The sequence below is a fragment of the Penicillium concentricum genome, assembly GCF_028827145.1.
Source record: "Penicillium concentricum strain IBT 3081 chromosome Unknown utg000002l_segment0_segment0, whole genome shotgun sequence".
NCBI classification, from domain to species: domain Eukaryota; kingdom Fungi; phylum Ascomycota; class Eurotiomycetes; order Eurotiales; family Aspergillaceae; genus Penicillium; species Penicillium concentricum.
Genome location: NW_026622755.1, coordinates 497,198 through 522,961, shown reverse-complemented (window position 1 = coordinate 522,961; position 25,764 = coordinate 497,198). Strand labels below are relative to the sequence as shown.

Genomic DNA, 25,764 nt, shown 5'->3' with positions numbered 1-25,764 from the left:
GGCCCCATATTCAGCCCAAGGCGTGCCCGACATCAAAGCGCAAGTCACCTGGCTTGACCGGTTTAGATCTGCAGTGCGTTTACTCCCTGCATTGTTTACATATGCGAGGCTCGAGATGATAAAGCAGATGTAGATTTCATTTGCATGATCTACTTGCGTATATCTTTGATCTGTATGGTTTGAAGGGGCTGAATATTAGGGTTGAATCCCTGCAATCTACGTATCATCTTTCAGATTCTTATGCTTTCTTTTTATTTCCTTTATAAAGTCATGGAGATCTAAAAGTGGAGAGTGTCTCTCACGTTTCTCCCCACGTTCTGCATCTCTCTCTTTCTGTCGTTGCGGAAAAGGCTACCGCGCACTGTCCGCATATTCCCCCTCTATTTCCTTTTTGATCAGCCTACATAATTTACTAAGCTGATATTTGTCGGTTTTGAAATCTCATTAGGGGGCTGTTTTTCGGCATCACGGTTGAACTCGGCATTTCAATCTCTCCGCCTTTTTTTTCCCTCAAAAGGCTTGGAAATCAACGCCACGCAGTGTGGAGTTGACTGCGAGCCAAACCTGTGCAACTTCAAACCGCAACGTGTTACCTGTACGCTGCCCAGGTTTACTGTTCTTACTGGATCGATTTCCTCCGCTTGTGCGACCGCTAGTCATCCCTGCTGATTCGACCTTTTTCGGGACGTGATCATCCTTGCAGCACGGTGCCTGGAAGAACTCCGGGTTTAACAATTCGATCGTTCGAGATATCCATGGCGGGCGATGATTCATTCCAGTGACTCGAATTCATCCGACTTCCCCGCCTTGAATCCCGTACCGCGCCATGTGTCATGTGATATCGATCCTCCAGCCATGAATCCAACTCGTTCTGGGGTGTCTGGTGCAGACGATGGGGACTTTAATTCGACCGTCGATTCGGATATGGTTTCCAGTGATCGATCTGCTCCGACGAATATGACTTCCGAGATCGACCGCCGATTACATGACGTGGGCGTTGCAGCTCTGGCTGCGGTGTCCCAGTACCCGCGTGCGGAGGATAATGCGCACAATGATTCTTTTATGGTGTCCGAAGTCGTCAATGCTGTTACGAGTGCTGGCAGTCCTCCAGATTATTATCGACATATGGAGTCCGGGAGTTCTTTGATGCCTGGACATCGGGGTCATTTTCAACAATCGGGAATGGGAGGTACCTCTTCGGCTGGACCGGAGTTTGTCTTTGGTTCGAACCCGAGTGGCGACGTCGACATGGAATCCATTGTTCGGAACTTGATTCACCGCACCGCCGCCCGGCAAAATATCGCCGTCGGCCCAGACCACGACGTCGAGGATGGCCACAAGGATATGGTTATGGATTACGAGTCAACTACCATCGAAGACAACCGGTCGCCGGAGTCGACATCCGATGATGAGCTGGAAGACTTTCTTCGATTCTATCCTGATGAAGAGGAGTATTACTACCAGCGCAAGAACCGCCCGACGCATGAAACCGAAATGCCAGATTGTGATCTCGATGATTTTTATAACAGTATGAGCTATGACGATATTGACGTGGATCTCCCCCAGAACATTGGTTTGTCTATCACAGAACCTTTGCGGAACTACGCCGACGAGCAAATGGAATTCCCTGGACCACGTCCGGCATCTATAATCCACACATCTAGTAAGGCACTATGACTGTTGGAACAAGACCCGAGCTAATTACCCTCTAGCCTACGAGCGGAATCTCACCATTGATGAATTCATCAAGCACTGGATGGTCTCGATAAACACCATTCCCCATGGCTTCCATACCGAAAGTCGAATTCCACCCCAGCTCCGCCCACTCGCAAAGATGATTAGCTGGCAACCACCACACGAGGTTGTTCGACCGCCTAGATGGAGACGCGATTTTTATGACCTGCAGCAGATCCCATGGACTGAAACTTTACGAGTAACACGGTCCGATGCACGAGCAGTGCGCGACGCCTGGTATATCCCGTATTGCAACATGCATTACTCGCATCCGGGCCATGCAAAGCGCCTTCCACAACATGAAACCTTTTTCCGCGAGAGGTCCATGCACACTTCCCACAAAGCGTCTATTGAGCACTTTCAGCTCCGCAATTTAATGTCGACCCCTGCATCTAATACCGTCCACTTCGCCTCGCGCTCGAAAGTCTTTTCATGGACCCCAACAACTGGTGACGCACGCTGTCTAATCGACATGAGCCAACCAGACCCAGAATCCGGTTTCCTCGGCCCAGTCAAAATCTCCACTATGAAAACAGCACACGGTCTCACGATCGCAGGCGGATTCTGCGGCGAATATGCCCTACGCAGCACTAGCGGCTGCGACCCCGGCATAAAAGGCCTAGTAACCCCAGATTTCAACGACGGCATTACCAACCACGTCGACATAATCCCCAACCGCACAGGTCCCTCGCCCACCGGCGTCTTCGCCTCAAACGACAGACATCTCCGCATCCTCGACACAGAAACAAACATCTTCATCTCCGACCAAGAACTCGCCCAACCAATAAACTGCACCGCCACATCCCCGGACAGCCGTCTTCGCGTCGTAATCGGCGACTCACCAGACGCATGGGTCATAGAATCCGACACAGGCCGCCCAGTCCATCCCCTCCGCGGGCACCGCGACTTCGGTTTCGCCTGCGCCTGGTCCCCAGATATGCGCCATATAGCAACCTCAAACCAAGACAAAACAGTCATCATCTGGGACGCCCGAACCTGGCGTCCGCTCGAAACCATCGACTCCGACGTCGCGGGCTATCGCTCCCTGCGATTCTCACCTGTCGGCGGTGGCCCACGCACTCTCCTCTGCACCGAACCTGCAGACCGCATCTCTATCGTCGACGCACAACTCTTCCGCTCAAGACAGGTACATGATTTCTTTGGTGAAATCGGTGGTGCGGATTACGCGCCTGACGGCGCCGAGATCTGGGTTGCTAATACGGATCGCCATTTCGGTGGATTCATGCAGTATGAGCGGAAACAGTCTGGGCAGAGGCTTGGGTTGACAGATTTGCCTTCTGAGTGGGTTACAGAGGAAGAGTTGGCGCTAGATCCTAGATGTGTTTTAAGTAAGAGGGAGCGGGGACTGAGGTTTTTGAGAAATTTGTCGGATGAGGAGCATGATTCGTTGATTCTTTGATGTTGTTTTCTATTGTCTGCTGTTTTTTTTTTCTTTATTTCTTTTTCTGGGTTGGTATTCTTTGCGTTTCATCTGCATCTGATACCCTGGGTTATGGAGTTGGAGGTTGTTTATATTCGTTTCTTTGTTTTAGAGTATTGGATGTGGTTTCACGATCAACACACAAGACCATGTAGTCTCAATAATGTTATACTTGTCTTCAAGCATTGTCTTGCCAGCTTAATGACAGTACTCACCTATGCCCACAGTTGTACGTAGAAAGCGGGTCTGAGCAGGAAAGGAAACGCCAAGAAGTAGAGGAAATCCGGTGCTCCATTACCTACGGAGTACAGATATCCCATTTTACAGAGCCTACAATGTATAGTAAAGGGAAACAGTCTGTCAATCTATTTGATTGAATTTATTCCAACTTATATCCCTATTATAACCAGTACCACTTCTCGGGTTTATATCATATCTGATATAACCTCCGAACTATCACCTAAAAGAGACTAAAACACACTAAAATGACTAAAAACAATGCAAAATCAATAGTTCACCTTCTAAAACATCCACTAATAAGTCTACACGTTCATAATTGGCCACCACTTCGATCCACCGTCCATGCGATCGAACAGCGAATCGCCCAAATCGGAATCAAAACAGCCCCGCAACCCCTCCATCAGCTGAAGCTCTTCCATTCGATTCTGTTCTTCTGGTTTTTCTATTAAATCATTCTAGTTTCACATCTCCATTTCTTAACCAACTATCTCTATCTTGACCTACCCAAACCAAACTAAACCATGTCTTACAACGATAACCAGTACGGCGGCGGCGGCGGCGGCGCTAGCAACAGCTATTACAACACCAACAACAACAACAACAACTCCTACGGTGGATCCGGCGGCTACGGCAACTCTTCTAACGAAGGACGTTCCAACGAAGGCTACGGTAACCAGAACCAACGCCAGGACAACTACGGTCGTCAGGAGTCCCACGGTTACGGAAACAACAACAACAACTCAGGCTATGGCAACTCGAACGAGAGCCACAACAACTCCGGTTACGGCAACTCCAACAATAACAACTCTGGCTACGGCAACTCCAACGAGAGCCACAACAACTCCGGTTACGGCAACTCCAACAACAACAACTCTGGCTACGGCAACTCCAACGAGAGCTACAACCAAAACCAGAACCAAGGCTACAACAACAACAACAACAACAACAACAACAACAACAACCACTCTTCCAACGAAGACTTCAGCAGCGCAGCAACCCACGCCCAAGAACACGACAGCAACGAAGACAAATCCCTCTTCAGCAGCGCCTTGAACTTCCTCCAGAACCGCAAGTCCGACGACGACGTCGACGAGAAACAAGCGGCCAATGCACACCAGGCCATGTACGGTTCCGGCAATGACTCGAACCAGAAGCATGATTCCAGTACTGTTGGTGCTGGTGCTGCCATGCAGGCTTTGAAGATGTTTACTGGTGGTGGCAGTGGAAACAGCAGCAGTGAGGGGGGTATGGATAAGAATAAGCTTATTGGACTTGCTATGGCTCAGGCTGGGAAGTTGTGGGATGAGAAGAATGGGTCTGGGGGTAATGTGGTATGTTATTCTTTTGATGATTGGGGGGGGGTGATGATGCTAATGATTGTTTAGTCTGGTGATAAGCAGTCTGCTGTTAACTCTGCTGCCGAGGTGGCGCTGAAGATGTATATGAAGAGTCAGGTTAGTGGTGGTAGCAGCGGTGGTGCTAGTGGACTTATGAGTCTTGCGAGCAAGTTCTTGTAAATGATTTACATTGTTTCATACTTTGAATGTTGGGACATGAATAGCATCCCGAATGACATGACAATTTCCATATGATTTTGATTCGCGTGAAACGGTATATATTGAACTCGGCTCTACAGTGGAATGTAATGAGAGAAAAAAAAACAATGACTCGCTGACCTGCATATGCATATGCCATGGCCCTCACAAAAACAAACGCAAAAGGTCAACGCTAAGCGCAGAAATGTCCAACACCGCGACCGACCATAAACAATACATTTCTCAACTACCACTCATCGTCATCGTCGTGCTTGCCTTGCATGGCGCTTTGTCGGGCCCGCAGTGCCTCGGCCAAACCACCTGCCAAACTGGCGTTCGATGCGCTGTTAGGCGTACCGCGGCCGCTGGCGCCGGATGAATCGCCCGATTGCAGGCTCGCGACGCTATCCCGGGGAGCGGGAGGGGGCGCTGGTTTGCGTCCGGCCATGTTGGGACGCTTGGCCGGGGGAGCTGGCGGGGCGGGTTTAGTCTTTGCAGCTGCAGCGGCTCCAGCGCCATTTGGAATAGGGCTGGGGGTTGCGCGGGGTGTCATAGGAGGTGGGGGTGGAGTAGGCTTTGGCGCGGGAGCAGCGGCTACTTCTTCGAGGTAGGATTCGGGCGTCCATCCTTGCGCTGATGTTGTTGTGTTCTTACACAGCCACCATCCTAGGACAAGTTAGTTGTGATCAAACTGAAGTATGTTATAGGTACGTACCATTTCCTTCCTTGGATACAATCTCAACAATTTCGCCCTTGATGATGGAAAGCTCATTGGCCCGGTCGCTGTTGTAGTCATACTTGACCTTTGCGGAAGGCTTCCTTGAGGCTGGGGGAGGTGCCGATGGTGGAGGTGGTGGAGGAGCCCGGATGGAGTTAGAGGACATCATGGAGCTAGTAGACTCGTTGCGAGAGTGTGCAGCAGCGGCAGCAGCAGCCACAGGCTGAGGCACGATGCGCGGTTGAGGTACGACACGCGACTGGGCAGCAGGTTGCGGCACCGCGGCAGGCTGTGGGATAGACCGGGGCAGAGGCTGAGTGGCAGGAACAGGTCTGCGAGCAGCCTGAGACAATTTTGAAGGGCCGCCACCGGGACCACCGGGACGGAGTAGCTTGCCCTTTGTAACGGGACGAGCAGCAACAGGCTTCGGCCGCGGAGTAGGTTTCGAGACAGAGTTAGGAGGCTCACCAGCACTGGTGTGGATCGTGCTGCTTTTGTAGCTATCGACGTTTCCAGCAGCGGGATCTTTGACTGCCTTGACGGTCGCCAGCTTGCCAGGCTTCTTATGGTATTCGATGGTTTCTCCAACCTTCAAAGTCAGAGAGCCACGCAGGACAGTGGTGAGATGGGTAAAGAACTCGGTTTTGAAGACACAGTTGATCAGCGGGTCGGGTTCCTGAGCCCCAATGACCAGCGAGAACCAGTCGTCCTTGAGATTCGAAGTGCTAACACTCTTGATGGCTCCAACGGGGACGGTTCGTTCCGCTGAAATAACAAGCTGGTTGTTGAGGATACTCTGTGCAACAATGTAGACATGTCGATTCGTCAAGACAAGAATCCGGGGAACAGGTTTGCTAGACCGACCAAACTTGGACACCAAAAGCTCGGCACGGCAAGAGAAAACAACCTCATCTGAACCGCTGATGCCTGCACCGTTGCGGATCATTTCACCAGGACCACCGGTATTCCCGACACCGAGATAATCGCCCAGGAAGCGACGAGAGCCGAGAAGACTCATTCTCCGACGTTCCTTGCGGCCCTGGAGAATTTGGTGGCCCTGATCACGAACCTTGATGAATTCGAGTCCACCGGTCATGCGGCGCCAGAAGCGCTGGATGCGGATCGCACATTCAATGCGGTATCGGAGATAGTTTCTCCAAGCACGCTGGATGCGAATGGCCATGTTGTGCCAGTATTTATCTCGCATAGCTTCGAGTGCGAACAGTGTCTCCGGGGTCTTGACGAAAACCTTTGTGATACCCATCTGGTACTCCTCGGCGGGGATTCGGGTATCCTTCAGGATTTGCTTGGCGCCGGATTCCACATCGCCGGTCCATGTGTAGTCACCGGCATACGAAGTCTTCGGAGACAGGAGGTAGAATCGCTCGGTGAACTTGTCAAAGGTCTGACGGTAAGCAAATCCAGCACGTCGAATGCGGACGTTCTCCTGGAGACCCAGGTACTTGATCTGGTGCAGGACATTGCCGTGGTTGTACTCCCTGGGGGCCTTGTTATCGTTGGGTTTGATGGTACGAATATAAGATGGTTGCGCTTTCATGAGCGTGGCCACAAGGTCATTCGCGGATGCCTTGATCTTGTCACCGGCGGTAGGTGGGCGACGCTTGTCATCCTGGTTGACCTGGTCGGGGAACAGGGAGTGGACGAATTCGTTGCTGCTAGATTGGGCAAGGTTCAACAAGTCCTTCAACAACTGATCCTTGTTCTTATCCGTCATTCCCTCCACCGCGTAGCTGACATCACCGGCGTAGTGCTTGATAATGAACTGACCCTGGCGACCTTCGAAGTTGGGGTTCTGGGACAGGAAGTTGAGCCTGCCAACGAAAGTTTGATCGGCAGCACCGGAATCAGCGTGGGCAGTTGCACAAGCATCGTTCAAAGCGGCAAAAACACCAGGGGGGCGTTTGTCCTCGATCAACGAGCACACCACCTTGTTGTCAAAGTACTCGATAGGAGTCCACTTGATCTGCTCGCGGGCATACTCATCTTGTTCTGCTTTGAGAGTCAATTGAATGAAAATCTGTTGCAGCTTCTCGTTGACATAGTTGATGCACAGTTGCTCGAAAGAGTTCTTCTCGAAGATTTCGAATCCGTAAATATCCAGGATACCAATTGAATTGGTGATAGATCCCCGAGCAGTCAGTGACTGGTTGACGCGCTCGACAATCCAATCGAAAAGATTGAAGTAAATTCCCTTGGCCAAAGCGTCCCGAACAGCTGAAGCTTGGACCCTATTTAGTGGTACCTCATAAACGGAACCCCTGCGCCCTCCTCGGGCAGTCTCCATCAGACGAATAGTCAAAGCTTTGTTCACTTGAGCAGCATCCACCTCCATCAGGTAGGCGACGAAATCAACAACTGACTGGTCACTAATAGTCGCATTTCCAGAGTCATCCTCGCTGAACTGAACATTGCCAATCCAGAGAATCGCTGCCAACATGCGGAACACGTTGTCCTGCTCGGCATCGCTCATTCCAATCACCCTCATCGCATCCAGTGTATCCTTGAACTCGGCAACATCGTCGATTCCCGGCACATCGAAACACTTGGAACGGCTCGTATAGAGGTAAGACTGGGGTTGCTGAAGACCGAAGCTGTCGCGGTACTTCTGTGGGGCACCCTTTGTGAGTTGGTAAAAGATGTGGAAATTTCGCTCATTCGCAATTTGTCCCACAACTCGCGACTTCTCAAGCAGATAGTTCGTAATGTTGGCTCCCACCGGCTCACCGTTGGCATTGAACTCCAATTCCAGGTACTTTCCGAATCGGGACGAGTTGTTGTTGCGCAGTGTCTTCGCATTACCGAATGACTCTAGCAACGGATTTGTCGCCAATACCATCTCCTTGGTCTGCTGAATAGACGAATCGCCACCGCCAGAGACACTGGCAATGTATTGCATGATCCGCTTCGCGGCCTCGGTCTTTCCGGCACCGGACTCTCCAGAAATGATGACACACTGGTTGTCCTTGTAGGATTTCATATTGTAGTATGCGGACTCGGCGACTCCGAATACATGGGGAGGGACTTCGAGACGGTTCTTGCCGCGATACGAATCGAGGACATTATCTGTGTAGATACCCACTGTTGATCGCAACTATGTTAGCAAATAGGAAACCGAATCCTCTTCGCGGAGCAACTCACAGTCTCGGAAAGGATTCACTGAGACCAACACATGGCCAATATAAGTCTAGTAGTCTCTCGTCAGCCTGTACTGGTGTTTGCGCACAACCCCGCAGTCCGCGTGCGACAGCGATCACTTACATAAATCTCGTCATGCTCGAACCGGAGCTTCAGGTTATCGTTGATGGCCTCGTTGGAGATCTTGCTGAGTAGCGTAAGATCTGACACGCCGATCTCCTTCTTCTTGCTGCTCTCGAAAGCGGCCTTCCTGACCTGCGGCTTTCCCCCCGCTTGCCGGCCATCACCAACATCGGCGACTGCTTTAGAGCGCCCGAAGCGGCTCTTCTTTTCTCCGCCAACGGGGCGTCGTGACTGACCCTATACCGCAATCACAGGGTCAGTTGGGTTCTTATCTGGTCGCAAGTAGGCCACCTACCATCTTGTGTCAACTGATCTCGCGCCCAGGCGAGAAATGTGGAATCTGACCTGTCAACTGAATGCAGTAATTCTATTGACAAGTTAAGCAGGAATTGAGAGTGAGTAGGAAGTCTAGAAGTAAGTCTAGAACCAATTCTAGGTGATTGTAAGAGGGAAGTGCCCAGGCGGACTTACGTACAACGAGTCAAACCGAAGCAAACAGCTGCGCCACAGAGGGTCTTCTGGTTCCGTTGCTGCCTCAGGGGCGAATGGGATATCCCGAGGTCAATTTACCCGGTTAGTAAGATCTTTTGATATAGGCATCCTTATTGATCGATTGAATTTTTGTTCCATGGCAATTCTTTTTTTTCTACGAACCCAATCAGTCAGCCACGCGCGTCAGGGCTTGTGGCTCATGCGGTCAAGAATAGATACACCGACGTCATTGGGCATATTAGGACAACTATACTCCTGCCTAACTGCAAATTTGGACCTTCCCAGACCACCGGAGATTACTAGAAGCCATGATACCACATATGACTGTACTGTTGATCTGAAAACTCTCTGTTCATTCTTGAAACTATGTAGCCCTAATATGCGAACCTCGACTTGCTGTCTTGATCAGTACTCCATAAGAAAACCGAAACCGGGAGTGGCGAGCCACAAGGGATATAGTATGAAAGGAAGCCAAATCGAGGGCAATGTCTTGCATTTAATTGTCTGACAGCGATAGAGGGGAAGCAAAGTTGTAGATGACAATGGGATATGTTGTTTGAAGTAAGACTCGCAACGTCAGGATTCAACCGGTTCGGCAAGACCTATGAATCAAGAAACTAGAAGGCTTTGTGTAACCCACTAAAGTAAACTTTGGATCATTGCGTCCCCGTGCAACAAAACAAACATTCAATGGGAGATAGCACCGATGGAAGGATATGAAGATTTGGATGCTGTGGTAATTTGGTAATCATACATGCTCGACCAATAAAAATGTCTACCGGTCAGGAATATTGTGCTGACTCTCATCAGTGCAAATCCCTGGGATCAAAGACATGCTCTCTCGAAAAAGCGACGATATTCTGCAATGCATGTACGTCACTTTTTGGCCTGGAGTGCAGCAGAAAAGTTTGAAGGTGGAAACTTCGGAAGCGGAAACGATGTAGACACAGGCGTAGACGGCGGCGGCACCGAAGATTTATCTTCAAGAGCGTTCACCGGAACCTAATGGCGATATATGAGCAAATGACCAACACAAAGAAAGCCTTGTCGTTCGACTATAACTCACCGGATTTGCCCGGGAGGCACTCTTCATATAAGCGCCTACGCAATCCAAGAGGTAGGATGCGTCCAACACTACAAGAACGGGAGGTGGATTTGAAAAGCCCAGTGAAAGGCAGTGGTGTAGTGCACCAAGAGACTGCACTGCCTCAATCTGTTCGTCACCCGACGATCTTGCATCCATCAAATACACAATCACACCCAATGAATTCTTGTTTCCTTGGGTGAATTTTTGAATTCCCATCGCAGTCTGGTGTCTCATGGTTGCGTGGAATCGATTGGGAGTCAATAGAAGTGCATTGAGCTTGATAGACTGTATTTGATGAAGGACATCAAATGACGACAGAGTTCGGGCCTGGTAGGTCAGCTCGAACCTGAAGTCGGCATCTCGACTAGCCCATAGAGCTTGAAAGAGGGTCAACCCTTGGACCTTTTGTGAGGAAGTTAAAGGAACTTACAACTGAAATCTGTTCTCGGCGGCGCCGGGGAAGCTAGAAGATATGGTCAGCTTTAAATGTTGGATAAGTGAATGAAATTGCTATACCTTCTTTCATTGTCCCCAGAGAAGTGAGGGTAGCAGACAGCCTGCCCCATTCATCCCGTTTCCTAAGTTCTAGGCTGTATTCACCCCGAAGGCCGAGCGTTGGGGGAGGTGTAGACATCGTGAGAGTGGACCTGAAAAGAGATGCTGGAGGACTGGCACTACCTGCCGTTCGAGGAGCGAGGGTAGATATGGGGATAAATGGAACTGATGAATTGAGTGGGCATGCAGCGGAGCGAGGAGAGGGAGGCGACTTGTCAGGAGACTGAGCACGCATTGGAAAGAGAGAAGCAAGAAAACCGAACTGAGAGGAGAAGCGACAGGCCAAAAGGACTGATGAAAGAGAAGAAGAATCAAAGAGAAGAGTTGTTGCTTCTATGGAAGTGATGTGTGTGTATGTACATTTCAGGGAAGGAGCGGAGAGAATATCAACAAGTGACTCCGCCTTGCAACCCCTACTCTCTCAAAAACACAACTCCTGTGAGTATTTCCGGTCTTTCAATGGGGTATCTTGACCGAATGTAAAAGGAAATGCGCGCTAACCTTATATAGGATATCGCTAGACATTAGACGAATATTAATCATAAACAATCACGAGTTTTTTGATGCAGTTGGTGGACTCTGACTAGCTGATGCAGCAGACTGGTTCATAGTTCGAGGTGTCGAGTCAGCCTTTTCTATTGTAGGCTGGGTATTGGGCGCAGACTCAGTCGTATTTGCAACGCTTTGACCAAAAGAAATGTACGAGGAAATGCGTGAGAGCCACCCCTGTGCGACTATTGGCGTATCGGGTTCTGGGGCTTGTTCATAGATCTCAGGAGACAGAATCCTCTTCGTCGACAACTTGGGCAAGTCGCCGTGCTTCGCTCTTAGCTGGAGCAGCTCCTTTTCTAGTGCCACCAGAGCTTCACGTGCCGCCTCCTCGGATTTCTCCAGCTCTGCTAACCTTCCCTCCACACCTTCCCGTCGTGTGCTTTCCTTATTCCGTGACCGCCACGACTCAAAGAGGATCAGGCTTCCAGCAACAATGAAAAGGAAGGATTCGGAGATGAAGTTGGCACCGGACTCGATAGCTTTAGACTCGGAAAGGGGACGGATATGGTAGTGGTGGGGTTTGGCTGCCTCTTCTGCCGCAGCTTTGGCTTTGGCCTCTGCCTCCTCTGCGGCTTTCATGTCGGCGGCATTTCGAACGGTGGGCATTGAAGGCTTATGTTTTCGAGCTTCGGCTTCGGCGGCGGCTCGACGTTGTGCCGCCGCACTATCGCGGAGGGTGCCTATTCGGAGACGCATATCGAATCGGTGAAGGGCTTGGGCCATAGAGACGCAGATCTTGCGAAAGCGTTCATGTTCGCGGGCTTGGGCTTTGATTTGAGACTGTGTGGGTCAGCCTATGGATTTGGCAGGATTGGGTTCGAGGTGCAAGCTTACAGCAATGGGCTTGGACAAGGTCCTGATTGCCAAAGAGGAGAGCTTCAATGTTAAGGACATGGCTGGTGTATAGAGAGAGTGAGCATGAAGCTTGAGTCACTTTCTTACCTCTGACGCGGTGGACCCCCAGCGCCGCGTCTTGATTACTCAGCATCGTCCTCCACGCCCAGGAAGAGATGCGGCGACCAGAGGCTTAATTCCAAGCAATAACTACCCGGTTACTGAAGATTCTTGGAGTTTGACGTATGTGAATGATTGGATTTCTATATACAAAAATAGTTCGGAGCAACGTTTCCCTAAAGGGCGAGAAACAAAACGGTTGATTATCAAGCGTAGGGGTAGTTGCTTGGTCCAATCAACTATATTCCACATAGGTGAAAAAAATCTCAGGATGATAGCATTTGGTTCTTAGATATGCCATACGCTGATACATCTCAAAGAGGGAGGAGTATCGAATGGCCTATATCAATCATATAGGGCTAGCCTTGTTTTTAAGTCAAAAGCCGAATGTGAAACCTTGGAACAACCTCGGAGACTCCCCGAGCGCGTGAAATAATATTCTACAATATATATTAATGTATTGCGTGTCCATTACTTTCAACATATTATAATCGAATGAAAATAATGAGCCAATCAACTCATGCATGATATTTGCTTTTGAACTTGTAACCCCTCCAACTTCGGGGGTTCGGCTGAAGCGATGTCGCCGTTAATATAATTGCCGTTACGCGAAAGCTTTTTCCCCAGATAAGCAAAAACTAGTCCCATCATCGACCAGTCAAATGGTGTGATTAGCCTTGACCCTCCTAGCGTGGAAATATTTTCTGCTTGTAGGATTTCCTTTCCTGCAACGACGCCATGGCAGGGGTATTCGAGGACCAGAAGTTCCAGAACTCTAAGACTGGGAGTCAATATATCGTTCAAAATGTTCAGGATGTGGAAGATCAACATTTCACCCCACAGTCGGGTCCATCGAACTCTGTCATCGTCGACGATGGGCAGATCGTTACCCAATATGAACGCCAAAGCTTGGTCCGGGGTCTGGGGCAACGCCATATTCAAATGATTGCCATTGCCGGTGCAATTGTATGTAGACCATTATGAACAAAGCAACTTGTGTCTAACCTGCTATAGGGTACAGGTCTCTTTCTTGGTCTGGGTGGCTCGATCGCCACGGGTGGTCCTCTGGGCGCCCTGCTAGGCTACCTATTTATCGGCCTGGTAGTCTGCAGCATTCAATTTGCACTGGGAGAAGTCTCAGCCCTGCTACCAGTTACTGGTTCTTTTGTGCGACATGCAGAGATCTTAGTTGACCCCGCGCTGGCTTTCGCTGTTGGCTGGAATGTTGTTTATGGATGCTTTATCAGCGTTCCGAGTGAGATCTCCGCCAGCGTGGTCCTTATTCAGTACTGGACCGATATTAGTGCCGCCGTTTGGGTGACTCTCCTCATAGTGGTTTCTGTGGTTGTTGCTATCTCGTTTATCCGCGTCTATGGCGAGATCGAATTCGTTTTCGCCATTCTCAAAATCCTGTTGGTTATTTTTGTGGTCATCCTCGGTCTCATCATTGATCTCGGTGGTGTTCCGGGAGTACCCCGACGAGGCTTCCACTACTGGAAAGACCCCGGCCCGTTCGTGGAGTATATCGCTACTGGGTCTTTGGGACGATTTCTTGGATTCTGGGCTGTCATGACCAATGCAGTCTACTCGTTCGCAGGTGTGGAATCTTTAGCCATGGCCGCTGCCGAAACCAAAAACCCTCGACAGAATATTCCCAAGGCGTGCAAAAGGGTGTTTGCACGAGTGTCTATCTTCTATGTCGCCGCTGTGCTAGTCGTGGGCATGTTGGTCTCTAGCGCCGATGAACGTCTTGGCTCAGATTCTGGCACCGCAGCTACGAGTCCATTCGTCATTGCCGCCGGTGATGCAGGTATCAAGGCTATTCCATCCGTTGTGAACGCTGTATGTCTGACGTCCGCGTGGTCTGCATCAAATCAAAGTATTCTGGCGGGAACCAGAACCTTATATGGTCTTGCGATCAAGGGCCATGCTCCGAAGATATTCCTGCGCACCACCAAGTGGGGAGTGCCGTACATGTGTGTGCTGCTGCAGGTTGCTTTCTCACTCCTGGCTTATATGTGTGTTTCCAACAACGCCATGAATGTCTTCTGGTGGTTCGTTGATTTGACCGCGGCTGGTACCTTGGTCTCGTGGATCACCATCTCCTTGAACCATATTCGTCTGTTGCAGGCGCTGGATAAACAGGGCATTTCCCCCACAGAGTTACCGTGGCATAATCGCATTACCAGTATGTATCGCAGTCTAGTTTTGAGAGATCAAGTCTTTTGGAGGATCCTAATACTGACATTATCAAGGATACACAAGCTGGTTCGCGTTGGTCTCTTGCGTTCTGATTCTCCTGACTGGAGGTTTCTCGGTTTTCACGGCTGGAAACTGGGACCCCGCCTCGTTTGTCTCGTCGTATCTGTGAGTGTACATCTTTGTGGCATTACGCTCAGTCTACTAACCTTGGAGCCAGGGATATTCCACTCGTCCTTTTTGCGTACGTGGGCTATAAGTGGATCCGCCGGACAGAGATTCTTCCTCTGAAGATGGTACCCGTTCAACAAGCGATAGACGAGGCCAACAATGACCCGGATAATGTACCAATCAAGAAAGACAGCACATGGGCAAAGATGAACATTCTTTGGGGCTGACATTCTCCTACCCATCACTAGGAGACTGTATATTTGTTCGGGGCAAGAGAATGAGACGTGATAGATCCTGAAGCATCTAATATACTTAATTAACATAATAACAACATCTATGGCATTCTGCTTTGCTCCTGTGGTTCCATGCAGTGTCAGGTTGCTTGCATTGGTGCCTTCCTTGTCAGGCCTTGTTTGCTAGATTAGGATGTACATATACCCCGTTTGCCAGAATTCAATTTTGGTTTCTCTCTTCATCTCCCATCAAGTTCCATCATTGATATCTACCACCTATTATTGTCATTTCAGGTTGAAGGCCTTATGTGTTATCAAATGACGATGTCAGGAAAGAATCCCATCTTTATACATAAATGCAGTTGTCCGCCTTTCAGCAGCATACAGAAGAGGAGCTGGGCTCTCCAGCACTTTCTACCCTTCTTGTTTCTTTTCAATCTCTTCGACCTCCCCGCTACTTCTTCTTTTCTACTTCTCTCATCGTCTCTCCTCCGTCACTCCCGTCAAGTGAATATATGACTACATATACCAAATAGGACAACACCTTGTGTACCATGGCCAGCTGAACTTCAGCATATCCAGCAATACAGTCAAAGTGAGTCGCTTCAGTTCTACTTCTTGAGGCCCTAGATATGAGGACTAACTTTACTTATTTAGGTGTTTAATATCTATAATCAGGGAAGCGAAGTTTTCTCTCATCAACGACACCACCATGCAAATGAGGGTTATACCATGTTCGACTGCCCTTTGACCAGAACAACCTGAAATGCAGTAGGTGCAAATCAGTCATTATCCTTTGGAATTATGCTAATAGATACTCTGAGACGGATCGCCCGCCGTATGCACAGCATGAACTATCATTCTAATCATAAATGTGCGGCTTTACTAACAGGTATAGGATATCCGTGCTTCCCCCTGCCCACTCTGCCGCCACCCTGCCCCCAACTCCGCCCTCCGGCTACCACACCCATCCTGCTGCCCGGAAAGGTAGTCCAGCGCGCTGAAGAATCCCTAGCTGAAATTCAGACCCACCATTTTACGTGGACTGGCCACATGAGTTATGGCACTTCCAACTGCTCTGTTCACCACCTTCCAACTCTATATTCTATATACCGCCTTGCCCCCAGTCAACCCTTTACTTCTACTCCAGGCCCCCCTCCAGGTTCGACATCGGATCTCACACAATGTGTGTTATAGCTGTGGCAATCCTGATTTTGCTCACGCGAAGAGGGTCATATATATCTCATCGTGACCTATACAAGCCGCAATGCTAAAATCCCCTGTGATGATCTTTCTGCACATTTTCTTTTCTGCAAGGTTGTTGTTTGTAACGCTTGCAAGCGAGCATAGCCATATAAAGCTACGTTCCAAGACTACAATGCTGCCGGTTGTCTTGAGAAAGCCTAAGATCCCTGAGTTTATAGCTTCCGGAGATTGAAAATGGGCATATGGGGCTCAAGCTCAACCACACCTGAGCACCTGATCGAAGGCCGCATCATTGAATGGCCGATGGTGATGTTTATACTCATATTTAAGGGATGCAAGGTATGAATGCTTGGGAGGATAGCCCTCATATGGTCACAATCGGTGATTCTGAATATTTTGGGAACTTCAAAAGTACAAACATGATTTACAAAATTTGGATTTTCTCCATCTCTTAAGTGAGCAAAATAACATGCATTTCTTCCACATAAAGAAGACCTCCAGAAAGAGATAGATTATGGGATGAGGTTATTGCAACTTTAATAATGAGTGGAAATAAAAGCCCACCAAATAGTGACGCCGTCTAGCCCTCGCTATATAGTTAGGGGGTTCAAATATCTTCTAAAAGGACATCTCAATATAACTTCTCCCATATTAGCCAAATCAATCAGATCATAACATATGTATCGTCGATAAGGAAGGAAACAAGAAGTATTCAGGGGTGTCTGTTAGCCAGCGCTGCTATATCCTGTTCAGGTGAGCTCATGAGCTAGGGTGGTCATTTATTGGCAGTCATGGCAGCAAGGGGAAGAAGGAAAGACATAATGTAGATTTTTTCATCATAGGCGAGATGGGGGATAGAATGAGAGAGAACCTTGGGAATCTGGCCTGAAGCATAAGGCATTAATGCCACGTGACCCAAGGTGCCAAGACAATCTCATCCTCCTTCGACATTTGCAATGTCAAACATTCACGAAATATAACCCATTGAGATTGGTCGCATGTTTCTTTGAGCCTCAGTTATCCCGATCAGACGATTTGTGCTGCTTTCGGGGATGAAAATCTAATACCAGGCGTGCAGAATGCCGATTGAGGCTCTTCCCCAGAAAACAATCCGGGCGATTGGCTCCACATCCGTCATTTCGGATCCCTACTCTGTTGTCAAGGAACTTGTAGACAATGCCCTGGATGCTTCTGCTACGTCTTTGCAGGTTGAAATTTCTCCAAATACTGTGGATGTCATACAGCTCAAGGACAATGGTCATGGCATCTCTCCAGAGGACCAGCAACATGTGTGCAAACGAGCTTTTACCAGCAAGATCCAAACTTTAGATGATCTCAAAAATGTCGGTGGGTCATCATTGGGATTTCGTGGTGAAGCACTTGCCAGTGTCGCAGAGATGTCCGGGATCCTCGTTGTCACCACTCGAGTTGAGTCCGAAGTTGCCGGGTCATGTTTGAAGTACGGAAGAAACGGAGAACTTACTGGGTATATTGACCGTGCGGGTATTTTTCCTTCTTTGCCATTGCTAACTTTTCATCGCAGAACAGAACGGACGTCACATCCAGTGGGCACAACTGTCCGTATCACGGACTTTCTCAAACACATTCCTGTTCGCAGGCAGACTGCCCTGAAGGGCGCTGCGAGAAATCTCACAAGGATCAAAAAGCTTCTCCAGGCATATGCTATAGCTCAACCATCCAAGAGGCTTTCACTCAAAGTTCTGAAGGCGAAAAATGAAAGCAGTAATTGGACATACGCGCCAAGCGCAGACGCCTCGCTCTCGGATGCAGCTCTCAAGGTGGCCGGCACAGAAGTGTCTTCTTCTTGTGCCGTGAAGCGACTTTCCTCCCAGAACATCACTGAGAATCAACAAGGATCATCAGACCGGGAAGAGTATGGAGCCGTCGCCTTTCTTCCGAAAACACAATTTGGTGAGTTCATTTTATTGAACTTCCGGTGATGTGGTTACCAACCAAGTTAGATACCTCCAAGATCAACAACACAGGCCAGTACATCAGCGTGGATGGCCGCCCTCTCTCTAGTAGCAGGGGGATTGGGAATGAGATTGTCAGAATTTTCAAGCCATATGTCCGGGTCGCCGCATCCAAAAACGAATCCTCCAAGGCGGTTATCGACCCTTTTCTCTGCTTGCAAATTCGTTGTCCTCGGGGAACGTACGATGTCAACATCGAGCCGAGCAAAGATGATCTGCTCTTCGAAGATCGAGATGCAGTCTTGGCCTTGGTGGACAATTTGTTTCGCGACCACTATGGAGAAATAAATGGGACAGAAACAACAAATTCCAAGCAAGAAACACAGGACGCTTGCAAATCCAATGACAGGTCAGGGGGATTTGGACTTTTGATGGCTAGGAAGCCAGCTTCGGAACTTGCCACACAGCCTCGCAATCCTGACAAACCCTTCAGTGAAGCTATACCCCACACGCCTCTCCCACAGAAGCCCGTTCAGTCTCAGTACCCCTTTTCGCCTGCAGTTCCTTCTAGCAGCAAGGGTCCCGGAAGCCCTAACGAATCGGCCGCCGCTAGGAAAAACAATCCAGCTTCGTCAATCCGTGGTCTATATCTAGAATCAATGCCTCGTTTCTTCAAACACCGCGAGGCGGAAGCAATTCTCTCAGCCAAAGCAGTAGCCTGCAAGAGCCAATTCGGAGGGAGAGTGTATCGCAAGACCTCCAGCATTCGCCAAACTCGGGTTTCACAAGTCCGCTCACGTCGCCAGTGAGTCGCCATCGACAATATCCGCAAAAGTCGACTGCGTCCTCCCCTGGGACTGATCGAATTTCGAGCGCCCGACGTGCTGAGAGGGAACGTGATCGAGATCGGTATGGGAACGGCGCTTTAGACACTTGGTTTCAGCGGACTACACAAGTCTCGCTGGAGCAGAACCCTGTTGAGGAAGGACCGACTGAGGAACCGGATTCACCGCTTTCCTTCCTTGCCGAGCAACGATTTGGATTGCCAACGAACACTTCGCCAAATATTATACCTGTCGATGGGCCGAATGATGGCTTTTCGGACAGTCCATCTGAAAATCACATCACTCCAGAACCCGCTGGTCATGGGTCTGCGCTACCCGAAGACCAAGGTGCCCATATTCCAGAGTCAATGGATAGTGGCCGAGGATTTCCGGTTCTTGAAAGATGGGCCGCTCAACTTCATCACGGCATCAGTCATGAGCAATCATCTGATCTGGAGAAAGCACTTGACTTTGAAAGGCGGAAGAAAGAAGCCATTCAGAACAGTCGCACACGCTTCAGGCAGAACGATAAACGATCCAGTTCCCAGTCTGCCGCAGTATCTCATTTGCCTCATAGCAGTCGGTATCTTGCCGCAAAATCTGCGTTAACTTCATCGCAAACTTCGATCGGCGAGCCGGTCTCTGCGACAACCCTCTCTCCTCGTGATCCGCGAGCATATCTCATCCGCCAGGGAAAGGAACATTCTACCGATGATCCCTCGACGAAGGATGGAAAGGCTCGGAAACTACCCACCAGCCGACTTCCATTCGAACGTATACCCGATGGCTCAGACCTGCATGATCTCGGTCTAACCTGCTCGGTTGACCTGTCGTCCGGCTCGAACTTGTTCAAGCAGAATATCCCCGAGGATCTATATACTGAAAATTACAACGAAACTACATCCTTCTCAGCATCTGATCTTGAAACCTGCATACCGTTCTGGAATGAACGGTTGATTCTTATCATGGAGCAGCAATACAAGAACAAGGATGAATCAAAGACTTTGAGCGTTCAAATTGATCTTGCCCCCATTATTTCTGAACATTTGGAAAAATAGTGCAAACAGCCAAACAATTAGGGCAGGCCATACCCACAGAATACCTTGAAAGAGGTACTCTCCGCTCAGTGATAACCAGAATCCTCCTATATTTACCTCCAAGGCTATGTCTCCTATCATCCATGTCCTTAACTATGACCTCTTATTTATTCTATAGATTAAATATCAGAGCTTTTACACTTTCTCGTGTATGACTGACATACTAATAATCCCTTACCAAAGTTCCGACAGTTTCCTGAACTTTGGTACATTCCTTCTCCGACAGCGACGACATTGGTTAGTAGTACAATTGAGTGAATGTTCCCTTGACCGATACTGTGCTACCATATTCTCTGAAGAAGCAGGGAAGCCGAGTCATGCATGCAGTTTGCCATCGGGTACAGTGCAAACAGCCCAGTATGAATCAGAGCTGCATACCCTGGACTGGCCTGTATATGTGGTTTACCACGAAATATCAAGAGGCAATCTCCGTTGCTGTCATGATCTAGGACCTCCCCCTGGTTTACCTGTGTCTCACATCCAACTTGTCATGTATTATTCCCTCTGATTGCATAGATTCAATATCAGAGATCTTACACTACAGTTCATTCCCAATTCCTACCCATTACCATCTGTCACCACATTTTTTTTGCAAAAGGAAATCTAAAGTCAAAGTCGATCTTCCTTAAAGTATCGAAGTCCACCCTATGTTCCACGCCAGGAAGCTACGCCGAGCAACCACTGAGGGGTTAGGGCCAGCAATCTAGCTCAGGAGGGGGCTCATAGTGGTTGCTCTGGGTAGTTTTTCGGCGTGCAAGATTGGGTACACTATACTGCTTTCAGGAAGATCGACTCTGGATGATTCTCCAAGCTTCTCGAGGATTTTATAGAATGCTGCCGTCAAGTTATCCAATCTTGAACAACGAACAGTCCGCCTTTCTGTGCCATTCTTCGCATATCAACACATATTATATTCTATTTTTTTGAATTATCCATTCAATCCAAACATTCCTAATTCAAGGTAAAACCAACTCGGGAACGTCCATGAATGGCCCAGGTGGATGCCAACTTGACGGTTACATAATCCTGACATCAACACATCCATGGACATCAAACCAGCTATAAAATAACCATTGACATTGTAATTTAGTCCCTCAATACTCCAGATGATGCGTCAAAATGGCATATCTCATACCCCCGTCGGCTCTAGAGAACCAAGCCTCTAGCTTCCTCCATTCCCCACCCCTCAGAAACAATATAACACCCGGTGACGTAGGAATCCTAAAATCAACTCTCCTACCCTCATTCGGCCTTTATTCATCCCTCTCACTCGCAACATACATTGCAGCGGAAGCAACAGACCGAGTCGAACTGAAAGACTGGCTTTGGCCATCTGCCCAAGTCCTCAATGCCTGGTGGACCGCCGTCGGGCAACCGATGTGCAAGCACGACATCTCCTTCGGAACAGCTTTTGAAGCTCTACCATGGACCGAAAGGGTTCTTCTAAGCTGCGTTACTATCTGGGGGACGAGACTCTTTGCCCGGATCGCGTGCCGGTCGTTGTCCCGCGGGACAGATGATGCACGGTACGAGGCAGTCAAAAAAGAGCCGGGCTTTTGGAAAAAAGCCTTTTTGAAGATCTTTTTACCGGAAGCTGCTGTGTTAAGTGTGATCTCTTTGCCATTCACGGTTCCGTTCACTATGGGTGAGATTACGCTCTCGATAGGCGATGATGTAATGAATGTTGTTCGGGCCCTTGGCGTTGGACTTTTTAGTGCTGGTTTTGCGATGGAGGCTATGGCGGATACGCAGCTTGGACTTCATCGACAGGAACGCACAGATTTGTGTCGACACGGTGTTTGGGGTCTGGTGAGGCATCCGAAGTAAGTTTGGTTGCGAGATATATATTACTCTTCACCTTATATGATATGAGCTGATGGTTATCTAGTTATCTCGGGGACACTTTGGTCCATTTTTCATTTGCTTTGCTTAACATGGCTGGTCGGTTCAATCCAGTTGTGATACTGGGCCCTGTGGCGAACTATCTCTTCCTTCGGTTTGTTGGTGGGGACAAGGAGACTGAGGCTAGCCAAAAAGAGCGCTATAAATCTCAAGATCCACATAATTACGGGCAGCTACAACAGTGGCAGAGAGAGAGGAACAGTTTCTGGCCTGATTTGCGGGACTTGGTGAATCCATGGGCATTGGCTGTTGCTAGTTGCGGGTTTATTGGTGTGGTGATTGAGGAGAGGTTTAGAGGTGCTTATGACATGTAAGAACATAGTAAGGAGACCATTTTTTCTAGATTGGCAAAAATGCGTCGATGCCGAGATTGCCGAAATTGAAGTATAGTATGGGCTTTTGAAATATATCGAAAATGTTGGCGAATTTCCCGATCGATACTAAGAATTGCGTGGGAAGTTGAAGACCTACAACTACCATCATTGGACCAATCAGCCCGTATTTGGATTATAAAGAGCAAAACACCATCCAATAATTAGTCTACACATACCTACCTGCATATTCTCAACCCGCTCTTCAAAACACCCCTTTTTCCAACATTTTTGATCACATCGATATGGAGCCCCCACCTGCACCAACACAGCCGCAAGCTCCAATACAAGAAGATCACTGATATATATGCCACGGGTGCAATATTATACTGAGACAAACAACAAGTAACTTCGAAAAACATGAAATTGTGGGACCCGGTCACTGCATAGGCTGCGAGTTTCCTCAGAGGACGGACACTTGGTATGTCTAGTGTCTGTATTAGTTTACTGAAACAAGGTTAACGGTAATGCAGATCGCAATCGAGGCGCAGGAGCATGTGAAAAGGCATCGCGAGTATATTAAAAAGCAAATGTTATGGGACATATGCCAGGACGCAGCAGTGACTCGACGACGACAACGCAATTTGGAGGCTTTATACAGGTCGTGAGAGGGGAATATATTTATTCAAGAGAGCAAATAAAAGCATGAAAAGAATCATCAGATATTTGTTTGGACAAGGCTAGGCCTCGATGAAGTTGTGCTGACTTATGATCTCCAACATCTGATAAGACTACACTGTACATTCAGATTGTCCAGCCTTGGGGCATTCGTGCAACCAATGCATACATGCGCAAATACTAATACCCTTTGCCCCGTATATAAGAGTTGATCAAAGGCTCACCCCGAGCGATACGCCCCAAGTTTACCTGGAGGATATCGAGAGAGCGGGGGAAATATTCCATCCCAAGACCACTGACATGTGGACTGATCTGAACATTGGACGCATCCCAGAGAGGATCATCCTTAGGAAGAGGCTCGGGGTCAGTAACATCGAGGGCGGCACCACCCAAAACCCCAGAATTCAATGCATCGGCCAACGCCTTCTGGTCGATGACCTTGCCTCGCGAGATGTTGGTCACGTAAGGCTTGCTTACAGGATGATGGCAGTTATCAGATAGAATGGCGAATTCCTCTGCGCCGAGCAGATGGGTAGTTTGCGGAGTCAGCGGAAGTGAGATGACCAGATGGTCCAACCCGAGCGCCAAGAAAGAGTGGATGGATTTCCGGTCGGTTCCGTGGTGCCACGATGCCGGGATCGAGCCGTCGGGGTCTCCGGTTCCGGGTACGATGTAGCCCGTGTCATGGCGGGATTCAGGCGTTGGGCGTGGGTTGGCCGTGTATGCGTGGACGGTCATGCCCAGTGCGCTCGAGACGCGGGCAACTGTCGGTGGTAAGCTTGGGGGTTTTATTTTTATGCAATTTGCAACTCGGGGTATCGAGTGAGAATGGGTGAAACTTACTTTGGCGCCCGATACTTCCATATCCTAGGATACCGACCTTCTTGCCCACTTGATCATGTATACCTTGCGTGTATGGGGTTTTGTCTGCCCATACGTGTGATTTCTGTGCTTCATAGCTCAGGGCAAATTTCCTGGACGAGACCAGCCAGTTCATCACGGTCCATTCTGAAATTGGAGGACCGTGGATACCTGAGCTTGTAGTGATGGGAATATCGCTTTCCCGCAGAATGACATGTTGCAAAAGATGATCCACACCAGCAGAGAAGGTGTGAATCAGTTTAAGGCTACAATAATGGTTAATACACAGTATAATCAATTGGAGTAGGAGCTTACTTCTTCGAGTCCTTGAGATCTGGAAGATCCACGAAAGTGACAAGGACAGTGGCACTTTGGTATAATTCTGGGCGAGATTTAATTTCCATCGTTTCGAATCTTTGATGATGATTGTCACTTACCAGATGGCACAGGAGCACCGTCCTCAGACTGATAAATAGTGACCTCGGCATCGGAGAATTTGTCTCGGATAATGTCTTTCAGCTCTGGTGGCATTGACCTGTAGAAAACAACGAGCATATGCTCAGATGGGATTGGCGCATCACCCATGTTTGCCTTGAATATTTTTGAAATGCGTGCTGGACTTCAGGATGTTGGAGGGTTTTAAGTGAGAACTGTCATAGGGCGCGGACAACGGTTTTCTTATCGAACTTCCCCGCCCCTGTGACTTAAGGCAGTTCGGCATCGCAACGGGTAACAATTCCCTGTGATGGGTCAAATATCGGTTTCCTATTGGAACTGGTCGCTCTTTTGGGGGAGATGATGATGGTTTATGCGAGATGGCGTAGTATGGCGACACTTTGCTGAGATATGGTCTCAGAGTACATCGAGTTATCGCCATGAGGTGGTTAAGAGGGAGGTTCTTAGAGCCAATTAAGGAACTTCTATGGAGCAAAATACGACACCATTAACGATCAAAATACTCTGATATGATTGTTATAGTAGAGTTTGCATATAGTGTAACTAGTTATGCACAACTTGGTGGCCTGAGGATGATAATTGATGCCTTGGTGCCCGAGTGCCCTAGGCAGGTAACTATCCTTAATGCTAAGATCAAGCACAACATTATACATGTCAGAGGGCATGTCAGAGGGATGTGCAAGCACAGACGAACCAGTTCGGCTCTAGTCCCAGACCCTTGGAGCTATGTACAGCTGACTGTCAAGATGCATGATGCATCTAGCAATATACAATCATTTTAAATCGATGTTTACAACCTCATCCAACCTTCATCTATATCCCAGACGGATCTTTTAACCGATCAACATCTAAATATTCGACGGGCTAGATCTTCAGATGGTGAGAATTCACAGGTAGGACCATTTTCGTACGTGCTATATGGATATAGACACAAATTATGGCTCAGACGAGACATAATTGCAGCTCAATTATTAGAAGTGACCGTTTCTCGAGGATTGTGAAAACATGAAATCGGCTGTAAAATATCTTTCTGGGTGCTAATTGGGTCCCCAATCTCACCTGCCGCAGCACTTCTAGGGTGAAGTCAAAGCCCATGTGCATAAAGCATACTGGGAAGGCCAATCACGACGTAGCATATCATCCGGACCAATCTCTATTCTCTGGATTTAGGGTTCTGTGCCTTGCACAGCAGATGAATAGTCATGTCTCCAATTTTCTGAGCATGAACAGGCTTCATCGATACCCAATAGAGCTCGGATAATTTCACATCAATGTACTTACCTCACCTCAAGCCGCAGAGCTCAT

At 48.7% G+C, this 25,764-nt stretch overlaps 9 protein-coding genes across 9 annotated transcripts; 5 read left to right on the top strand and 4 right to left on the bottom strand.

Annotated features, from left to right (window-relative positions):
• Window positions 1–855: 855 nt before the first annotated feature.
• Window positions 856–3,154, top strand: N7517_003763 (WD40 repeat domain-containing protein; the record flags this gene model as incomplete). Its single annotated transcript, XM_056721493.1, has 2 exons — window positions 856–1,663; window positions 1,713–3,154. The coding sequence occupies 2 exons, from the start codon at window positions 856–858 to the stop codon at window positions 3,152–3,154; spliced, it is 2,250 nt and encodes a 749-aa protein (XP_056577743.1).
• Window positions 3,155–3,936: 782 nt separating this feature from the next.
• On the top strand, window positions 3,937–4,932 carry N7517_003762 (uncharacterized protein; the record flags this gene model as incomplete). The annotated part of the gene is made up of 2 exons (XM_056721492.1): window positions 3,937–4,746; window positions 4,801–4,932. 2 exons carry the CDS (start codon window positions 3,937–3,939, stop codon window positions 4,930–4,932), a joined length of 942 nt encoding a protein of 313 aa, XP_056577742.1.
• A 265-nt stretch (window positions 4,933–5,197) lies between these two features.
• Window positions 5,198–9,245, bottom strand: N7517_003761 (class I myosin myoA; the record flags this gene model as incomplete). Its single annotated transcript, XM_056721491.1, has 5 exons — window positions 5,198–5,616; window positions 5,666–8,767; window positions 8,828–8,873; window positions 8,948–9,184; window positions 9,243–9,245. 5 exons carry the CDS (start codon window positions 9,243–9,245, stop codon window positions 5,198–5,200), a joined length of 3,807 nt encoding a protein of 1,268 aa, XP_056577741.1.
• A 1,070-nt stretch (window positions 9,246–10,315) lies between these two features.
• Window positions 10,316–11,316, bottom strand: N7517_003760 (uncharacterized protein; the record flags this gene model as incomplete). The annotated part of the gene is made up of 4 exons (XM_056721490.1): window positions 10,316–10,441; window positions 10,506–10,903; window positions 10,957–10,989; window positions 11,043–11,316. The coding sequence occupies 4 exons, from the start codon at window positions 11,314–11,316 to the stop codon at window positions 10,316–10,318; spliced, it is 831 nt and encodes a 276-aa protein (XP_056577740.1).
• Window positions 11,317–11,630: 314 nt separating this feature from the next.
• N7517_003759 (OPA3 family protein) lies at window positions 11,631–12,527 on the bottom strand (the record flags this gene model as incomplete). Its single annotated transcript, XM_056721489.1, has 2 exons — window positions 11,631–12,413; window positions 12,468–12,527. The coding sequence occupies 2 exons, from the start codon at window positions 12,525–12,527 to the stop codon at window positions 11,631–11,633; spliced, it is 843 nt and encodes a 280-aa protein (XP_056577739.1).
• A 798-nt stretch (window positions 12,528–13,325) lies between these two features.
• Window positions 13,326–15,184, top strand: N7517_003758 (aromatic amino acid and leucine permease; the record flags this gene model as incomplete). Its single annotated transcript, XM_056721488.1, has 4 exons — window positions 13,326–13,553; window positions 13,602–14,775; window positions 14,843–14,954; window positions 15,007–15,184. 4 exons carry the CDS (start codon window positions 13,326–13,328, stop codon window positions 15,182–15,184), a joined length of 1,692 nt encoding a protein of 563 aa, XP_056577738.1.
• Window positions 15,185–17,475: 2,291 nt separating this feature from the next.
• On the top strand, window positions 17,476–20,212 carry N7517_003757 (putative DNA mismatch repair protein; the record flags this gene model as incomplete). Its single annotated transcript, XM_056721487.1, has 4 exons — window positions 17,476–17,899; window positions 17,945–18,328; window positions 18,379–19,118; window positions 19,166–20,212. The coding sequence occupies 4 exons, from the start codon at window positions 17,476–17,478 to the stop codon at window positions 20,210–20,212; spliced, it is 2,595 nt and encodes an 864-aa protein (XP_056577737.1).
• A 1,158-nt stretch (window positions 20,213–21,370) lies between these two features.
• Window positions 21,371–22,467, top strand: N7517_003756 (DUF1295 domain protein; the record flags this gene model as incomplete). The annotated part of the gene is made up of 2 exons (XM_056721486.1): window positions 21,371–22,074; window positions 22,140–22,467. 2 exons carry the CDS (start codon window positions 21,371–21,373, stop codon window positions 22,465–22,467), a joined length of 1,032 nt encoding a protein of 343 aa, XP_056577736.1.
• An 855-nt stretch (window positions 22,468–23,322) lies between these two features.
• N7517_003755 (D-isomer specific 2-hydroxyacid dehydrogenase family protein) lies at window positions 23,323–24,588 on the bottom strand (the record flags this gene model as incomplete). The annotated part of the gene is made up of 4 exons (XM_056721485.1): window positions 23,323–23,906; window positions 23,986–24,269; window positions 24,319–24,385; window positions 24,441–24,588. 4 exons carry the CDS (start codon window positions 24,586–24,588, stop codon window positions 23,323–23,325), a joined length of 1,083 nt encoding a protein of 360 aa, XP_056577735.1.
• Between the last annotated feature and the right edge of the window lie 1,176 nt (window positions 24,589–25,764).